General features: G+C 42.1%; 2 protein-coding genes and 1 pseudogene across 2 annotated transcripts; 2 read left to right on the plus strand and 1 right to left on the minus strand.

Annotated features, from left to right (window-relative positions):
* Positions 1-400: 400 nt before the first annotated feature.
* LOC147331562 (deoxyribonuclease-1-like) lies at positions 401-4,498 on the minus strand. The gene is made up of 9 exons (XM_086294380.1): positions 4,436-4,498; positions 3,834-3,919; positions 3,437-3,532; positions 3,195-3,280; positions 2,222-2,328; positions 1,922-2,034; positions 1,324-1,478; positions 881-977; positions 401-782 (listed from the first exon to the last, which is right to left on the minus strand). The coding sequence occupies exons 2-9, from the start codon at positions 3,912-3,914 to the stop codon at positions 729-731; spliced, it is 789 nt and encodes a 262-aa protein (XP_086150506.1). The 5' UTR covers positions 3,915-3,919; positions 4,436-4,498; the 3' UTR covers positions 401-728.
* Positions 4,499-13,720: 9,222 nt separating this feature from the next.
* Positions 13,721-15,128, plus strand: LOC147331563 (uncharacterized; annotated as a pseudogene).
* A 2,775-nt stretch (positions 15,129-17,903) lies between these two features.
* Positions 17,904-19,557, plus strand: LOC147331564 (granzyme B-like). The gene is made up of 5 exons (XM_086294382.1): positions 17,904-17,995; positions 18,084-18,231; positions 18,542-18,674; positions 18,885-19,139; positions 19,254-19,557. Exons 1-5 carry the CDS (start codon positions 17,938-17,940, stop codon positions 19,431-19,433), a joined length of 774 nt encoding a protein of 257 aa, XP_086150508.1. The 5' UTR covers positions 17,904-17,937; the 3' UTR covers positions 19,434-19,557.
* The last annotated feature ends 287 nt before the right edge of the window (positions 19,558-19,844 follow it).

Raw genomic sequence — 19,844 nt, forward strand, 5'->3', positions numbered from 1 at the left:
GATGGAGTGAATGAACAGAACAGGAGCAGGAAATGGCTGACGGACGGACAGACGGACGGACGGACTGAATGACTGAATGAGCAAAGCATACAGTGACAACCTAACATCAACAACAATGACACGACAATGAACCGATGAATCTGAGAGACTTCAATACACAGACTGAATGATTAGTGATTAGAGACCGGTGAGTGAATGGTTGAACATAATCTAACTAATGACACATAAAAGTAACAGGAACAGAACAACAGAAAATGAGAACGAGTGACAAAATAAACTGAACCTGAACAAGCTGAAAACACTGGGTTACTGACCCAGGAACCCTGACAATTCATGCTCCACTTGTCCAGTCATTGCATAAAATTGAACATGAAAGAAAAACAAAGCAAGTTGTGCGTGGATGTAAAGGTTTATTTGCCATTGTGTTGGTTGATTGAAACCCAGGGGATCAATTCAATCCTGCTTTTTTCTTTGAAGTTCCTCCAAAAACACAGTTGTTAATTTTACTAAAAGGCAGAGTGCCTCATTTACTCTTCTTTGACATAAAATTGCACATAATATGAAAAAAAGACAGCAAAAACTATTTTAACATGAACCGTTATATAACTACACATATAAGACACATACATGGTTCCTGATTAAAACTGGGGGTGAAATTTGTTTGCTATCTCACTTCAAGGCAGGTTCTCAATGTAAAAATAAAGCTTTTTTCTATAATTCTTCATACGTTAATTGTCCCGAAGCTCCACCTCCACGGGGTAGTGGTCACTGACGGATCGAGTCTACAAGTAGAAAAACATGGCAAACAGCGGTGAAGTGAGATGTTTGCACGTAAACATTGCCATGTTGAATTAAATATTTTTAATATTAAATGTCTTACTGTGTCATAATTTAGGCGGTACGCTCTTTTGAAGTCGAAAGGCTTTGCAGAGCCAGGAACAACTGCGTCATTCATCCTCTTTCCAAACACAACAATCCTGTTGGCAGGAAATAGAGTCACAATCATGCATTCATTTGACTTTGCCTGTTGTTTAACATGCAGATGACAATTTGCCATCAAGAAGCATTTCACTTTCTTTGTTTTAAGACTGTAATGAAACAGAACTAGGGAGGTGTAGGCAGTGAAACCATTGTGAGGCAGGAGGGGCGGTGATTGTTTTTTCAGCATAGAAACAGATCTTGCCCACCCGGATTTCCTAATCTTAAAATAGGAAAGTATTTATATTTATAAATAATAACTATTTGGATATTCAAATATTTTCTAAGCTAAAAATAAAATCGTGTGACTCTGAGCAAGACAACAACAACATAAAGAAAAGATACCTGTCATATGTATGGTCATTAAGGTCACTAGTAGTGGTGTCAGCGTCTTCATCTATCAACCAAAAGTAGGGACGAGAGCTCATTCTGATGTTTGTCCTTTTAGTACTTGACAGGTAACGTCCATCCGCATTGAAGTCCCCCAAAATCATGATGCTCTGAAAGACAATATATATGAAAATACAAAGGTAAATATTTTATAACAATATCATTTAATATAATTTTGTTCTCCAGTCTTTAGGTTTGAGCACATTTCAGATTTTTCATTTTAGTTACGCTCATATGTCAAACATAATAACGGCACAGGTTTGGTTTTCAAAGAACAAATTAATTTAAATAACTTGAGAAGCAAATTATTTTGACTTCTTGTCAACAATAACTTTATCTTAACAAATAAAAATAGTTTACTGTTATAAAATTTGTCCACAGCCTGCTGTTGGGAAGTGCTTGAAGTCTAGAATGACAATCAGATCAATGATTGTAACTATCAATCATTTCATGACCTTTTCTGCTCTAATCAACATATTATTGTTATTATTGTTATTTAGCATCATAAACAAATCCATTCTGTAAATTCGTCACTCTTTCATTTCCAGCCTACATTAGTGCCCCATCTCCTTCTTGCATCTTGGACCACATTATGAAGACCACGCAGCTCATGTTCAGCATCCTTTGGTTTGGTGTGGACGGGAATCAGAACAAGCTTCTTCACAACTGGAAGCACAAACATAACCAGTTAGTTACAGGTGAACATGCACAGTAGTACTTGTTTATTTGTATACTTGTATGGACATTCATGGACAATTTAGCCTGTATCCTGGAAGAAGGAGCAGCGTCACCAGTTTCAAACTGGTCCCTGTGAATGTAGAAGTAGAGGACAAAAGCTCACACTCATACATACGTCTGGCTGAACGGCGGCGAAACTGCACAATAAAGGGTTCTCTGGCAAGCACATCTTTGTTTTCTTCTTCATATTGGTAACGGTCAATCACACTCATTTCATCCTGTCTGAGACAGAAAATACACACACATCTGTTTCCCTCATGCTAACATATAGCCAAGGTCTCAGCCCAAACTGAGATGACTTATATCGTGAGAAGTTGCTTATTGTTGTGAATCTTGTGCTGTCTGAGGAAGTCTGAGGCCAGGAATAGGGTGGAGTCCCGACTCCAGGTTTTTGACTCTTAGTGTGTCGGGGTGTTGGTGTATCATGTCTCTCTGCTGGCTGGGGAACGCCTCCGTGTCCTCCCAGAACAGCTGGAGTAGGTGAAGGAGAGGAGGTGGTTTTTCTAAAAGCCATGTTCACCTATTCTCTTAAACATTCATAGAGTGCTTTTATTTCTTTTAAAGGAAAAAATATCTAATGCAATAAATGTTGAAGAGTCTCCCCTTAGACCAGAGGTGGGCAATTCCAGGCCCTGAGGGCCGGTGTCCTGCAGGTTTTAGATCTCACGCTGGGTCAACACACCTGAATCACATGATTAGTTCGTTACCAGGCCTCTGGAGAACTTCAGGACACGTTGAGGAGCTAATTTAGCCATTTAAATCAGCTGTGTTGGTTCAAGGACACATCTAAAACCTGCAGGGACACCAGCCCTCGAGACCTGCAGTTGCCCACCTCTGCCTTAGACTGTTGCTCCTGCATTCTGGACCCGGATAAGTGGCATAAAATGGACGGTGGAAGAATAAAAGTTAATATTTTGGTTTGAAGAATATCTGAAATCATTTCTGTGGATTATCTTAAACTTTTTAAAAAATGTTTTATTTTCCTTAAAATCTTCTCCTAAATGCAATGATCTGTCTTGACAGATTTGAGCTTTTAATTCCGGACATGTGAGACATCTATGAAACATATGAATGTCAGATGATTGTACCTGTAGAAGAAGACAAACTGCTCCCTGTAGGAATGTCGTCCTACTGGGGCACCGATCTCCATCCTGTATGGACGAGATCTGTTCCCCCTGTTCAAAAACAGACATAACTGTAGTTCAGTTTTATTTTTGGGAGGTTTTGTACATATTGTGTGTTTGGCATTACAGCAGGAATACTGTTGTTGTCAGTTAGTTCCAGTGGTCAGCAGGTGTAAATGCCTGTTAATGTGGTTTGTGATGACTTTCCTGTGTCTGTTGAGCTCTGTGAGAAATTTGCTCATTGCCCTGTCATTGGGATCCCGGACCTCCAGTAACACCACCACACTGTACCGAGACACAATCTAAGAGAAACACACAACCCACTTAGTAAAAATACATTTAAGAAATAAAAGTCTGGTGCAACAGTTCAGCAACCACTGGGAATCCAACACATCAACTTTTACAAGCCAGTGTGAACAAACTTAAATAACTCTGTATACTGCAAAAATGGCCTGACGTCACACACTTAAAAGTCAGCAACTCTTATTGTGGCAATACGTTCTATAATTAAGTGTTTGAATATGTTGATGACACAAACACACTTCAACAATAAAACAGCATCATAATTTAATCAAATTAAGTTGTAAATGTCTCAAGACTTACCTTGATTAGATTATTTCGTACAATATCTTTGTTGAGTTTTCTCACTCCAAGATTCTTGACATTGAAGGCTGCGATCTTCATTCTGACTGTAAAACCAAACTTTTGAGAATATCACAGCATTTACATAATTTCAGAGGCTTTAACATCAATGAGAATGCTAACCATACTTAGACACAGTGCTTTGTGTCTAAGCTCACACTTGCCCAGAGCGACCTGTGAAAGGCTTCAGCCCTGACTTTAACCCTTACTCAGGTAAGCTACTAAGAAGGTGATGGTGGTGGATGTATTAGACCTGTCCTTTCACTTTTTAGTTTGGTTTGGGCACCTGGCTGCCAAATTGATAATTGTTTGACTTAAAATAAACCATTTTACAATGTTAACTAGAAGTCAAACTTCAAAAGTAAAATTCAAATTCAAAGAAAGAAAAATGAAAACAACTAAATATAAGAGGCTGAGAGAAAATGTCTGTCTGGTTTCCCGCCAATTCTGACCTGGCATCACACAATCAAAAGTCCAGTAAAATGAAAAGAAGCTCAATCACCACTTTGAATACTGAAGCAATTTTTTAAAGAAAGAAACAGAAAAGAAAGAAAAGAACTCACCAATTAGGTTAAGATCAATAACCACAAATGTCTGAAGACAGAGAGCTGAAAGAGGTCCTTCACTGTCAGTGGAAAAAGGACGACTGACTGAGAGTCTAAGCAGGAAAGGAAACGTCCGTGCTAAACCACACAGCCAATAAAACTGGCTCACAGACACAGTGAGAGAAAAGCTGGCACGGATCATTTAGCATTTGAAAAACTGGATATTTCCCTTTGGAGCGGTGGAGTCCAAAACTGAGCTAAAAGAGAAGTAAAAATCTTTAAATGGAAACAAAGAAATACACATTTCTTTGACTGGATGTGTAATTTTATGTGATAGAATAATACACATAGGCAAAGTGCACACATAACCCTGGGAGCCCTTTATGTATGTAATATACATGTATGCTTTATGTACATTACATAATTGTATACATGTACTTATGTGAACAATTATAACATAAAGTGTAAAGGTATCTTTAAAAAGTCTGTAAATGATTGAATCATGTTAAAATAATGAGAACTATTAATCAGATGTTAAATGTGTTCTGTGAATGTTTATGACACACCAGAAATAAATCTCATGTCAACAGTCGACATTTTCCTAAGAATATTTGATGCTTTCAACATCTGCCAAAGAGAATATACACCTTGTGTAAAAGTTCAGGATGTTTGAAATGAACTGAGGATTTCACTGAGACACCTGAAGGGCCTTTGATGGTCAGTGAAATGGAAGCGTCTGATAGTTTGAGGTAGTTAAGCTGAGTGATAATGTTGTGTGTGTGTGTGTGTGTGTGTGTGTGTGTGTGTGTGTGTTGTAGTACAAGACATGCACAACATCTTGCTGTTGTTCTTCCATCCCAGCTGCTGCTCATAGAGGATCTCTAACATTTCAGGGTTTTTATTTTACAGTACAGGTAAGTAATTGCCTTGAAATGGCCGGTTCCTCATTAGTTGTTAGAAACAGCTTCTTTCTGTCACCTCAAAATATCCACAATATTTACACAAACTTTCTGTTTGAAAGTATGAAGAATTTTAGAGTTGTTCTCTGAAACAATTGGTGCTGTTTTCAGTGGACTGTTTTTTGTGGTTGTTTTTTTTTATATACTTTTGTTTTCTTTCTTTTTCTTCAAACAGTAAAGTGGCCGTTGGTACTCCTCAAGCTGGCTCATTGATAATATCTGGAGAAACATTGTATATGAATCAGGGCAGATTTTTGTCAACTGCATAAATCTTTGGAAACTTAAAGCATCCCACCAGTGATGCGACTCGATCAGAGTGGTTGGCTGAATGAAATAAATAACTGGATAGTTAATATTCAACGTATCGACATCATTAACGTCATTAACCTTGGAACAGAACCTTTTGTATTTGTTCTAACGATGTAAACTTTAAATGTGTGTTTGCAGTTTCAGTTATAGATAAAAATGACAAATATATGGCCAGTTATCAAGATGGGGTACCGTTAGTTGGGCAAGACCTTTTTTTAGCAAACGCTGTAGCAAACTGATGTTTCCGTCTTGTCATATTTTCAAGGGGAAACTGTTTAGTAACAATGGTAACAAAGTGTTTACAACAAAGTCAGTCATGTCACTTGATTTCTTCCATGTTTCTGGGAAAAGCAAAATATAGAGCACTCATACAAAATGTTATATTGTGGTCTTTTAGTTCTCCCTGCTGACATCTTCAGGTTTTGTCTCGTCTCTTTCTCTCTGCTTCAGTTTCTGTCTCTCCTCTCTTCTATCTGTGATTTTTGTTGTTGTTCGTGCTCCCTGTTGGGCCTTATTTCAGGGTCTTGGCCTTTGCTCTACACACCTGAGGAAATCACCCACCTGTCTCACATGATCTTACCAGCTTAAGGTAGTGGCTGGCACCTGAAGTCATTTGCTGGCCTTTATGCTTTGAGGAAACTTACTGTGTGTTTTTCCCTGTGTACAGACTCCCTGTAGTGCGGCGAGCCTGCATGAGTTAAGAGTGTACTGACCCGAAGAGAGGTGGATGTTATGGATGCCTGTTCCCTTTAAGAACCCTAGATCCCCATTCCCCATTAGTTTTGGATTATATCTTAAAATCCTTTCCAAGGACTACTTTGAACCTTTTATAAAATGAATCAGAGCTCAAATGAAGCTGTTTGGTATGACACACAAACCTGCAGAACTGTAATGGGTTTCCACCTTTAGGTGGTGCTGTAGAAACACCAGAGACAAGCAGATTAAACTGTTCAAACATACTTTTTTAAATCCTACAACATGTCATGCTCTACTGCTGTCCTCCGTGTATATTTCCCCAGTCACGTTTGTGTTTGATCCCCCACCCCCTCACAAGGACAGAGGAAGACCTTTGAAACCCCCTCCCCCTCCCCAGTGTCTACCTCAATCTATAGGTGCTGTTTTGTCTCCCTTTTCTGTTCCCATGTTCCTCTCCTTGTGTTTCATTCCATGTCTCCCCTTTCCTCTTATGAAAAGCCTTGCTCTAAATGAGCTTCTTTTTCATATGCCACTCTAACTCCCGTATGTCACACATGTTAGCCAAAGTGGTTAGTAAGAAAAAGCTACACTACAGAGGTTCCTTAAGGTTACTTGGTTACTTGCTAATGCGAGCTCTGTTTTAGCAAATGCACAGACTGTAACTGTTATAGACAGTGTTGTTGTTAATGTATGTTTGGGGGCGTTGCACCCCGGAACCTTCAGTGGTTTTTCAGGGTTCTCCCTGCCGGAATGTTATGTGTGGGACAGTTTCCTGTATGTGTGCGACTAGCTGTGGTTGTTTCTAAAAGTGGTCAGTAAACGTCCTAAAACTGGCACTTGAGTTTCCGAGTATTTTTATCCTGAGGTTATAACAATAACTAATTTCACAACCATTTCTTATTTGGCCCTCTGAGCTCACAGAGAGTATAAAAACATCTGTCGCAGCCTGTAAGCGAAACATAGCTTTTAAACGAAATTGTCACGGCTTGCTGGGGCAGACCGTGTGTGTGAGTGAGTGAGTGAGGACACGGAGGAGACAAAACTGAGTTTAAACGAAAAGCAAGCCTTTATTATGGCTGATGTCTCCAAGCATGACATCCCGGTGCATTTCAGACCCAGCAACACGCTCAGACAAAAACTGGTTCACCCGAAAGACAAAACGCCAAAACACAGACTTAACAATGTGGTGTATGCTGTACAGTGCAGCGAGGAATGCCCAGACCTCTACATTGGAGAGACCAAACAGCCACTTCACAAGCGCATGGCACAACACAGAAGAGCCACCTCCACAGGACAAGACTCAGCAGTCCATCTGCATCTTAAGGTCAAAGGTCACTCTTACGAGGATGCCAATGTTCACATTTTGGACAGAGAGGACAGATGGTTTGAAAGAGGAGTGAAAGAAGCCATCTATGTCCACTGTGAGCGACCATCTTTGAACAGAGGCGGTGGTTTACGACACCAACTCTCTGCCATCTATAATCCAGTTTTGAGTTCCCTCCCCAGACGCCTGAATGCCCACTCACATCCTGGGCCATCTGACCTCAGGAATTCGCATGATAAGGTGGGGCCAGGTTTCACAATGAACTCACCCGAAACTCTGGCTGATTGGGACCCACACCCAGTTTCACACCTTGGCTCAGGCGATTAGAGGATCATCAGGGGGTCCTTTTGTCCCTCTGTGGGGGGTCACTCCCACTAGGTTTATATCTGGGACTCTCCACCATTTGACCTTAGAACTGAAGAAGCTTCTCGGATGAGAGGTGAAACGTCTTCAAGTAACTTAAAGAAGTCCAGACGCTTTTCTTTGCAAGCTCCTTTGACTTTTCTTTGTACACATGACAATAAATGTGTTGAATCTTGAATCTTTAATGACTTGTAATTGGCAAATTTAGCAAGCAGTTTCCCTGTCAAACCCAAACCTCCTGATCATGACTATTTTTGTTTTGTTTTTTGCAACCATGGTGACAGTTTTGATGGTGACGGTGATAATGCTGAAATTTCAAAAGAAATGGGTTGGGGTTTTTTTTTTCTTTCTTTTTTTTTTTTTAGAAATCATTATGGTGACAGTTATTCTTGAAATTTAAAGAAAAAGATATGGGCTCATTTTTGTGGTCACATTCAGTGTTGGTCAAGTTACTTGAAAAAAGTAATCAGTAATTAATTACTGATTACTCCCCCCCAAAAGTAATCCCGTTACTTTACTGATTAGTTATTTTCAAAAGTAATTAATTACTTAGTTACTTAGTTACTTTTTAAAAACACGATTTACAACCTGAAGAGGTGATAAAGTGATAGATCTTTCAGCTCAATTCTACTTTTTCTACATAATCCATCATACAAAATGTAATCAAATGGAAAAGTCTCTTTTTTAACTCGGTACTTGCTCGGAAGTTTAGGGGTTTTTTTCGCTGTAAAAAGAAGTTTTCTTCCCACGCACGATGGACGCTAATGTTTTTGTCACTTTTTATGGAATCAAACTCAAAGTAAGGTCAGTACTTCCACACTTTAAACGCTGCACGCTCATACTCTCTCCCGCACTCGATATATTATCCATTGTTGATCTGCACACAGCTGCTGTCACCAACGTCGCACTTGCTTACGTCACTGTCATGAGACATTCTCGCAAAAAAAATCACGGTTTTAGTAACGCAGTAACGCAGCGTTCCTACGGGAAAGTAACGGTAATCTAATTACCGATTTTGCAATAGTAATCCCTTACTTTACTCGTTACTTGAAAAAAGTAATCAGATTACAAGTAACGCGTTACTGCCCATCTCTGGTCACATTAAATAAATCATGAAGTTTATTTCATAAAACTTTGTCATACAATGTGTAAGAAAGGAGGATTATCAGTGTTAAGCTCATTGGCCAATGACTTGCTCGACAAATCGAGCAAACAGTTTGACTGTCAGCTCGAGATCTCCTCATCAGGTCTGTTTTTTTTGCAGCCAGGATGATGAAGGCGATAATCTTGAAACCTGTGATGGTTACATCAGCTTTTCATGGTGTCTTTGTTTAGCACAGTGGTTTCCTGTCAGTTTTTCATCAGGTGTGTCCACAATGCATCTTTGCAAAAACCCTAAAAAACCGTGTGACTTTTTGGGGGGGGGTAACAACAATAACATTAATCATATTTATATTTATAAAAAGGTGCAATAATGATAATAATGTTTAATAATAACAGTGTGCAATAAACATACACTTATTCTTCTTGTTATTACTTAAGTTAAGTTATTGTGTCTTGTCGTGTTGTGTTGTACGTAGTGCCAACGTGGGACAGTTTTCCAATTTCATTGTACTATTGTACTATGTATGACTGTGCAGTGACAATAAAGTTATCTTATATTATTTTAGGTGGAGGTATGCGAGAGGGCGAGGCAAGATCGTGGAGGTCTGGGCAAGTATGAGAATGATCCAGTCCAGAAAGAATGTGGTGAAGCAAGGAGGCAGGTAGGTGAGTGTGAGTGTAGAATCCATACCAGAGATGTTGCTGAGAAGGCAGCAGACGAGACCAGTGATCGAATGGTGAATAACTGTAGGTAGTTGGAGGGAATGATCTGTGGACTCGACAACAGACAAAGGGCAAAGGACTCGTGATCACCGGTTTAAACTGTGACACGCAGAAGGTCAGGTGAATACTTTAGTTTTCAGGCCCCTCTTCTGTGGAACCAGCTTCCACTTTGGATTCAGGAGACAGACACTATCTCTACTTTTAAGATTAGGCTTCAAACTTTCCTTTTTGCTAAAGGATATAGTTAGGGCTGGATTAGGTGAATCCTCCCTTAGTTATGCTGCAATACATGTAGGCTGTTGGGGGATTCCCATGATGCACTGAATATTTCTTTTTCAGTTACCGTTCTCACTAACTATGTGTTAATAGACCTCTCTGCATTGAATCGTGCCTGCTTTTAATCTCTGTCTCTCTTCCATAGCATGTCCTGTCTTCCTTCTCTCACCCCAACCGGCCGCAGCAGATGGCCCCACCCCTCCTTGAGCCTGGTTCTGCCGGAGGTTTCTTCCTGTTAAAACAGAGTTTTTCCTTCATGCTTGCTTGCTTGCTCATAGGGAATCATCTGATTGAGTTTTTCTCTGTATGTATTACTGTAGGGTCTACCTTACAATATAAAGCGCCTTGAGGCGACTGTTGTTGTGATTTGGCACTGTATAAATGAAATTAAATGAAACTGAATTCAATTAAGTTCAATTGATAATTGTGTCCACCTCGAATTGCTCAATGTACTGAGGCGACGGCTTACGGGACTCAGTTCTGGGCAATATGGGAATATCCCTGGAAGCCAGCCATACCTTTTGTTCAGGAGCATACGTGGGTTTGGCTGAGCGGTGCTGGTTGGCATACTGGCGCTGGCAGCTGGCTGACCTGAGAAGCGCTCGCCATGTTCATGGGGTGGGGTGGTAAGGTGTCTTTAATGAATACCTCTGTGCATATAAGAGAGAGATCTGTGACGGATTCACTGGTGCTAGTAGATTTGACTGGCTCTGGGGGACACGCCAATACAAGGCAATTTGCATGACAAAAAAGGCTCCAGCTCGACACCCTTTGCCCCGCCCAATCTAGATGGGCATTTTATACTTTTAACCAAAGAAATCCTAAAATGAGACGGGTACTAGGGGACTGGTGTGTAAAAATCGCTAGTGTTTCTTTGTTATTTCCCAATGTAACTAGTTTGAGGGGTTCAGTTTGGTGCGTGATATGAGCAAGGATGCGATCATTTAATGCCTTGGCGAGAATGGTGGTGGATTGAGCTAGCATAGCGGAAGATTCAACTGTTGTGCAAGGCCAGAATCTATTAGATTTTGCTCAGCCCAAGAATCGACTAGGGCTTGGAACGAGTGGGTATCTTGTCCTACCAACTGAGAGACCGGAAGCTGAAGAAATTAAATGTTCAAGCTGTCCACAATAGAAGCGCTCTCTGTCTTCCAGGGATAACTGCATCAGCTCTGGGACTGAATCACTTCTTTTGTTTTTGTTTTTTGAGCGAGGCAAACTCCTCAAACGATGATGGCTTGTCGCATGAAGCGAGTTGATCTTCAAAACGTCATTTAGGGATTGTAAATAGACCCCCTGAAGTGTGTGATCGGAGCAGCCGATCAACTGTGCCTCAACTGGGGCAGTACGAAAATCTATGAGATGGTCCGCCATCCTGCATCTGCCCTGATGGAATCCTCACAGTGTAACAGGGTCATAAATCACATCTTGTTATAATTACACAAAATGTGTTCTAAACCCCCAAACTGTTCCTTTTATACCTGCTTTTAGGACCTCCAAACCTGTAGTTATGTTCATTATCAGTTAGCGCCCCTCCTCATTGTTCTTCTTCGTTGGTGCAACCCTATAAATACAGTGTACCCCTTTTGCCTCTCCCCTTTTCTACAATTCCCCTGTGGGAGAGGTTGGTGTCATTTCTTTCCAACACTGTAAAACACACATATAATTCATATTTAGCCACCCTGATGTTTCTGATTGCAATTTTAGTTCAATTATTGTCATCATTATGCCTGTTTTTTGTTAGATGCTTTAAATGTGTAGTACGTGTGTGCCACATATGTGTTCTAGGAAACGTGAACGCTAGCATGAATAGATAATTCTTGCTAGCTTGGAAGTTGTGGTGGGTTGAGCTAACTCTCTTCCCCAATGTTTGTATTTGGTCATAGGAGCTGGAGTGGGCAAGCTATGGAGGTACTGAGATCCAGCAGGAAGCTCAGAGGGGACAGGGCCATCTCTATCGTGGCTCCTAAATTGTGGAATAATTTGCCCTTGAACGTTAGAGAGGCCCCTTCACTGTCCACTTTCAAATTGCGTTTTAAAACCCACTTTTATTCTTTGGCTTTTAATCTCAGTGAGACTTAGTATTCGCTTGTAATGAAATTATTTAATTAATTATTTTACTTTTTCTTTTATTTATATCTTATGTACTTGTCATGGTCCAGGTGAGTGCTGGGTTTTCCTGTGTGCTAGTAATCCATCACTGGGCAGTCACAACACCCCCCTCGTTTGTGGCACCTGTGTGTAATCAGCTGGCAGGCTCTTAAGATCAGCGTTCTCAAACATTCATCGCCGGAACGTCAGCTAACCCACCTTTTCAGCGGGTTTTGAGTCTCGCTGTCATTAACCACTCTACTTCCTGTCACTGGTTTGTTTTCTGTACTCAGCGCTACTCGACTGCCTGCCTCCCTGCCCAGCACTTCACAGTGTGGTGGGCAAGGAGGCGAACTGTATGCGCACTGGTTTAGCCTCACCCGGACCTCTATTTTCCCCAAAGCCTCGCCTTCTACCCAGACAATGACTTTGAGAGTGTAACCCTGTAACCCTCTACCTTGTGTGCCTGCTCCGCACAATACCTAGTGTCGTGCTCAGGCTATTTTCCCCAGCCAGCTAAAGAGACTTTTTCCCTTTGGACTCTGCTGCCGCACACGCGGTGTGATTCTTGTGTTCATGCTTGACTATTATTGTGGAGATTGTTCTAGCCCAGTCGAGTGCTTCATAGCTTTGTTTACTTTCTCAGCATCCCTCGCAGGAGTTTTGTCTTGTAGTTTTTGCCAGTCTCAGTGAGTATTTAGTTACAGGTACTTAGAGCCCATATATGAAGCTTGCGTTAGTTTATTAGGTTGATTTAATTCAGAGGTCAAGTGTTTTCCCTCTCGCCCTTTTTTCACCACTTTCACTGTGTGCCACTTTTGTGCCAAAATTGCTGCTGGTATGTTGGGGTTTCTCCCAGTGGACGAGAGGGTTGGTTCCCTTCGCCTTCGGGTCAGGGAATGGGTCCTGACAGTCGTCTGTGCTTATGTGCCGAGCGGCAGTTCAGAGTACCCAGTCTTCTTGGAGTCCCTGGGTAGGACACTGGAGGGTGCTCCCCCAAGGGAACTGTGTTGTTCTGCTGGGAGACTTCAATGCTCACGTGGGCAAAGACAGTGAGACCTGGAAGGGCGAGATTGGGAGGAACGGCCTCTCGGATCTGAACCCGAGTGCTGTTTTGTTATTGGACTTCTGTGCAAACAATAGTGGTGCAACGGATCACGGTTGATCCGTAATCCGAACCGATCCCACTCCACGGTTCGGCACGCAAGTGATCCGAAGATTCGAAAAAGAAGAAAAAAGTATGTGTATGGTGCGCGTGGTCAGTTTGTCCAGCGATAGTTATGGCCAGCACTGGAGGAGCAGAGGAGTTTGCGGTGTTTAAGCAGCCTTTTGCTGCCCTATCCGACTGGGCTAAAGCTATTGCAAAAGCTATTGGGGTGTTTAGCTGCAGACGGGAGGCCGTATTCTGTTGTGCAAAACAAGGGGTTTAAACTAGACAACGCGTTAGTTGACTCATTGATGCCGTGCAGCTGCGTTAATGCAGGTGGAGTCTGCTTCTACATTAATGAAGGTTGGTGTACTGATGTCACAGTGTTACAGAAACACTGCAGCCCACACTTGGAAAGTTTTTTCATCAACTGTAAACCTTTTTATTCACCGCGGGAGTTTTCTTCCTTCATGCTGGTCGGAGTTTACATCCCTCCACAGGCCAACGCGAACAATGCACTGTGCGAGCTGGCTGACCAGATTACTACCCTGGAGAGGAAATTCCCGGATTCCTTTACAATTATTCTTGGGGATTTTAACAGAGCAAACCTAAACTACGAACTCCCTAAATACAGACAGCATATAGACTGCCCCACCAGGGACAACATCATACTGGATCACTGCTACACCACTCTAAAAGATGCCTATCGCTCTGTGCCCTGGGCAGCTTTGGGACATTCTGATCACTGCATGGTCCATCTTATTCCAGTTTATAGGCAAAAACTCAAACGTGCCAAGCCTGTAGTCAAAACTGTGAAGAAGTGGACTAACGCAGCAAAGCAGGAACTGCAGGACTGTTTTGACTCCACTGATTGGACTGTTTTTGAAGCTGCATCTGAGAACCTAGACGAGCTCACGGACACTGTGACATCATACATCAGTTTCTGTGAAGACGTGTGTGTGTGCCAACAAAGACCTTTTGCACATACAACAACAATAAACCATGGTTCACTCCTAAACTCCAACATCTTCGTAAGGCCAAGGAGGACGCCTACAGAAGTGGTGACAGGGCCCTCTACAAGCAAGCCAGGAACACACTGACCAAGGAGATCAAAGCAGCTAAAAGGATCTACTCCCAGAAGCTGGAAGAACGGCTCTCAGCCAACAATCCTGCATCAGTGTGGAGGGGCCTGCAGGAAATCACCAGCTACAGACGCCCCCCACCCACTATTGAAGCAAACAAAGACCTGGCCAACGAGTTAAACACTTTCTATTGCAGGTTTGAGACGGACAGACTCCCACGCCCCACCCTCCCCTCCCCAGGGACATTGCTTCAGACATTGACCCCCAACACACCTTCCACCTCTCCCCCCTTCACCCTCCCCAATCCAGCCTCAACGACCACCCTCACCCTCCCCAATCCAGACCTAACGACCACCACCGCCCTCCCCAATCAAGACTCAACGACCACCCCCACCCTTCCCAATCCAGACTCAACGACCACCACCACCCTCTCCAATCCAGACTCAACGACCTCCACCACACCTCTCACCCCCCTTTCCTCCTCCCTGAAACTCAGAATACACACTCAGGATGTGAGCCGACTATTCCAGAAACAGAAGCCCAGGAAAGCCCCCGGACCAGACGGCGTCTCAAAACCTGTTCTGAACAGCTGGCTCCCATCTTTACTCGCATCTTCAACAGATCCCTGGAGGTGTGAAGTTCCCTCCTGCTTCAAACGCTCCACCATCATCCCTGTTCCCAAGAAACCCACCATCACAGGACTGAATGACTACAGACCTGTCGCCTTGACGTCTGTGGTCATGAAATCCTTCGAACGACTGGTGTTAGCCCATCTGAAAGACATTACAGGCCACCAGCTGGACCCTCTGCAGTTTGTCTACCGGGCAAACAGGTCGGTGGATGATGCAGTGAACATGGGGCTGCATTACATCCTGCAACACCTTGACCGCCCGGGAACTTATGCCAGGGTCCTGTATGTGGACTTTAGTTCGGCTTTTAACACCATTGTGCCTGAACTTCTTTCCTCCAAACTCTCCCAGCTCAGCGTGTCACCAGCTACCTGTCAGTGGATCACCAGCTTCCTGACAGACAGAAAGCAACAAGTGAGGCTGGGGGAGATCACCTCTGAAACCCGGTCCCTCAGTATTGGTGCCCCTCAAGGATGTGTCCTCTCACCACTACTGTTCTCCCTCTACACTAACGACTGCACCTCCAAGAACTCGGCTGTCAAACTCCTAAAGTTTGCAGATGACACCACTGTCATTGGCCTCATTCAAGATGGTGATGAGTCTGCATACCGGCAGGAAGTTGAGCGGCTGGTACTCTGGTGCAGTCAGCACAATCTGGAGCTGAACACTCTTAAGACTGTAGAGATGACAGTGGACTTCAGGAGACATCCCTCAACTCTGCTCCCCCTCACCATATCAGACAGCCCTGTGTCAACTGTGAAGACCTTCAAGTTCCTGGGTACAACCATCTCCCAGGACCTGAAGTGGGAGACCAACATCAACTCCATCCTGAAAAAGACCCAGCAGAGGATGTACTTCCTGAGACAACTGGGGAAGTACAGTCTTCCACAGGAGCTGCTGATCCAGTTCTACACTGCGGTCATTGAGTCTGTCCTGTGCTCCTCCATCACAGTCTGGTATGGAGCAGCCACAAAACAGGACAGGAGCAGACTGCAGCGGACTGTACGGGCAGCAGAAAGGATCATCGGCGCCCCCCTGCCCTCCATCCAGGATCTGTACCTCTCAAGAACCAGGAAACGGGCAGGGAAAATCATCACAGACCCCTCACACCCTGGACACAGACTTTTTGATCTGCTGCCCTCTGGGGGCAGCAGATTCTGATTCTGATTCTGGTTATGGCATTAACGTCATTTTAACGAGATTTACGCTGACAGCACTAGTTTAAACTATGATGAAGGTGCTTGAGCCACGCTATGACATCCCGTTGCGCGTCCACCTTAGTGACAAGATTGCTCCAAGCATGTATGAACAGGAAAAGTTTAAAGTTATGGCTGAGGCATCTTCTGTTGCCCTAACTACAAATGGGTGGACCTCCAGGACAACGGAAAGCTACGTGACCGTGACCGCTCATTATATCACAGCGGAGTGGTAGATAGAAAGCCCTGCACTGCTCTATATTACTTAATTTGTTTTTATATAATTGCGTGGAATGAGTCTTGAGTTGAATGATTTTAATAGGCAAAAAATACTTAAATAAGTAAATGGCAAGTTAAATTTTTGTCTTCTTTTTTTTTCTGCTGATCCAAAAATTGATTTGATCCGTGATGAAAAAACGTGATCCGATCCGAACCGTGAGACTTTTGATCCGTTGCACCACTGGCAAACAACAGTTTGGCCATAACGAACACCAGTTTTAAATATTAAACTGCACCATGCTTAACCATGCTGAAATTGGGTTGATTTTTTTTCTAACATGAAACATAAAAACCGGAAAACACTGCCCACAACCACCAAATGGGTGGACCTCTAAACAAACACAAACCTGGTTTTAGAAAGAAAATACGCACACAAATAAGAAAGAGATGGTCATTTCAGCATTTGTAACTGAACACAATCTGGAACCCAAGCCTTTTTCTGCATATTTGTAATAACCTAAGATCCAAATTTACTTATTTCTATTTATAGTCATTTCAATAAGCTGAGAGAAGATTAGTCAGTCCATGAAAGGATCAAATGTCACAGATATCAGTGGCAACAGGTCTGAATCATGAATCCAATATAGACAGAGGAAGTCAGGAAGGAGGTAAAATAATGAGTGTCTACATCCATCCATAAGAATGGATGTAGACAGGGATAGCTCAGTAGGTAGAGTGGTGGCCCCATGATCGGAAGGTCGGGGGTTCAACTCCACTGAACGGCTACCCTGAGGTACCCCTGAGCAAGGGACCGTCCCTACACACTGCTCCCCGGGCGCTGCATTGGTGGCTGCCCACTGCTTCACTGGGTGAATGGGTTAAATGCAGAGGAACTATTTCCCTATGGGGACTAACACATTACATTATTACATTACATTACAAGAAATGGTGGTACATTTCAGCCAGTGGAGTTTTTATTCATCTTGCACTACCATCTGGAAAGCATCTAATTTACTCTTTCTCCAAGATTGCAGCATGACAACATGACTCTTGTTAAAACAAAAAACAAATGTGAAAATCTTCAAGTATCTATTTGAGCCCTTCAGTTTGATTTTGGTTTTTCTAGTTCCAAGCTAAAGCATCTTGTCCACCCATAGAAAAAGAAAGAGAGTAAGCAGAACATTTAGCAGTACTTTGTTTGAAATTCAATACTGTTAATGAGAAATGGGTGCGCATATAACAGATGGTGATAGATAGGAGTAGTGAAGTATTTGCTGTGAAAATTTTCAAAACCACATTACTCACAGGAAGTCGTTAAAAGTCAGATATTAGTCAGTACAAACTGCTTAAAAGGACTGACCCGTCGGTCTCAAGTTAACAGATCGAGCATTTTACCAGCGAGATGTTTGCTCTGCAACAATTTGCGGTGATTCATGCGCTGACATTCCTCGGGCAAAATGGTAAGTTGCACCATGAATACTCTTCTCCAGCCTGCATGTGGAATATTTATGTTTTTATTTTCATTTTCTTTTCTCCTAATGCTATTAGCCCTGGGAAGTGAAATTATAAATGGGAAAATAGCCCCAGACAACAAAATGCTGTATATGGCATCAGTGCAGGATTACAGAGGCTACCATATTTGTGGAGGATTTCTCGTGTCTGAGAACTTTGTAATGACTGCTGCACACTGTGACCTGTAAGTAATCTTTGCTCGAGGGAAATTTCTAATTAGACCATTTTTTTTCCCAAAATGTCCCAATGTCCTACATAAATATATATATAAATACATGTATATATATTTACTACTGTATAATGCAATGGTCATAATTTAAGTTACAGTTCTTCCTTTACAAACTGAAACCATAAGAATTTTTGTAAAACTTATGCTAAGATCTTGAAGTAAAACTGAATTTAACTATAAAGAAATGTATCCATATTTTATTCATCATGTTGTTTATGTAACTTCAGAAAATCTGCTGATGATCTCAGAATTATATTTTATTCAGGTATCCTACATACGTAGTCCTTGGTAACCACCATCTGAGGAGTGCTGATAAGCTCGTGATACGGATTGCAGAGAAATACAAACACCCATGTTATCGGAATGTTGGCCGTGGATACGACATCATGCTTTTAAAAGTAAGGTTTATTATTTTTGTTTTCTCACACCACACTGGAAGTTTTATATCTTTGAGTGTTTGCATTTACAATATGCTGATTGAAAAACACATTTCTAGTTGAGGTAAAAAGTGCTTACTTAAAAAAAAAGATAAATGATAGATGTTCTGTATTGCAGTTACATGGTTTTCACGTATTCTTAATCTTTACTCTTTAATTCTGTGCCTCTAGCTGTCTACACCTGTCCGACCAAGCAAAACAATTAAATTCATTCGACTTCCCTTCCGTGAAATGACATTAAATGAAATTGAGAAGTGTCGAGTGGCTGGATGGGGTAAGATAAACACTTACGGTAGAAGTGTTGATGACCTGAGAGTGGTGCGTGTGTCGGTCATCAGCCCACAAGTCTGCAGGGAAAGATGGGGTGGTCTTCCTCCCAATATTATCTGTGCAGGTGGATACAACACAACAAAAGGATTCTGTCAGGTACCTTTTCTGTCCTTCCCTTTTAAAATCTTGCTAACTGCTCTGTTGTTGAGGAATATATGAGCAGCCTGCATTAAGTATCATATGAACAAAATACATACTTCCTCCTTACAGGGTGATTCTGGTGGCCCTCTGGTCTGCAAGGGAATGGCTGTCGGTATTGTTTCTTTCAACAAACGGCTTCCTGGAACCGAGCTGGGAAATTGTAACTATCCGGACGTCCCCAATGTCTATACAGATATCTCAAAACACCTTCACTGGATCAGGAGGATTCTCCAGGGGGAAAAAAGTTAAATCTTACACAAAGCTTTGCGTCAGCACACTGTAAGTGTGCAAGCTATGCCTCTGTCAGTGTTTGCTCTCAATGCAGAATAAAGAAAATGTTTCAAATATTGTTTTCTTACACAAACCTTTGCATCAGCACACTGTAAGTGTGTAAGCTATGCCTCTGTCAATGTTTGCTCTCAATGCAGAATAAAGAAAATGTTTCAAATATTGTTTCTGTGCACGAACAATATTTATTATGACTTCAAATAACTACCTATCTAAGTAGTTTACCATGGAAAATTAATTCCATGCATTACTAATATCTCTAAACTCCTTTTCACTTCTACAGTACATTCATCCTGATTTATCTAGTACAATGAATACAAAAGACTAACTGGGGGTATTTTAGTATCACAGTGAACCACCTGATGTGGTTTT

Source organism: Aulonocara sp. 'chitande type north' Nkhata Bay, linkage group LG5 (assembly GCF_057382095.1).
Source record: "Aulonocara sp. 'chitande type north' Nkhata Bay isolate Kocher_YH1m ecotype deep benthic linkage group LG5, A_spYH_male_GT1.1, whole genome shotgun sequence".
Classification (NCBI taxonomy): Eukaryota; Metazoa; Chordata; class Actinopteri; order Cichliformes; family Cichlidae; genus Aulonocara; species Aulonocara sp. 'chitande type north' Nkhata Bay.

What these genes read in the sequence shown, in the direction of transcription:
- LOC147331562 (XM_086294380.1), bottom strand. Translation starts at nt 3,914, where the DNA reads ATGAAGATCGCAGCCTTCAATGTCAAGAATCTTGGAGTGAGAAAACTC. An exon ending in CAGTTTGTCTTCTTCTACAG is followed by an intron (nt 2,329 to 3,194) that starts GTACAATCATCT and finishes TTTCTGTCTCAG; the next exon opens with ACAGGATGAAATGAGTGTGA. An exon ending in ACCGCCTAAATTATGACACA is followed by an intron (nt 783 to 880) that starts GTAAGACATTTA and finishes TTCTACTTGTAG; the next exon opens with ACTCGATCCGTCAGTGACCA.
- LOC147331564 (XM_086294382.1), top strand. Translation starts at nt 17,938, where the DNA reads ATGTTTGCTCTGCAACAATTTGCGGTGATTCATGCGCTGACATTCCTC. An exon ending in GACATTCCTCGGGCAAAATG is followed by an intron (nt 17,996 to 18,083) that starts GTAAGTTGCACC and finishes TAATGCTATTAG; the next exon opens with CCCTGGGAAGTGAAATTATA. An exon ending in ACGACATCATGCTTTTAAAA is followed by an intron (nt 18,675 to 18,884) that starts GTAAGGTTTATT and finishes CTGTGCCTCTAG; the next exon opens with CTGTCTACACCTGTCCGACC.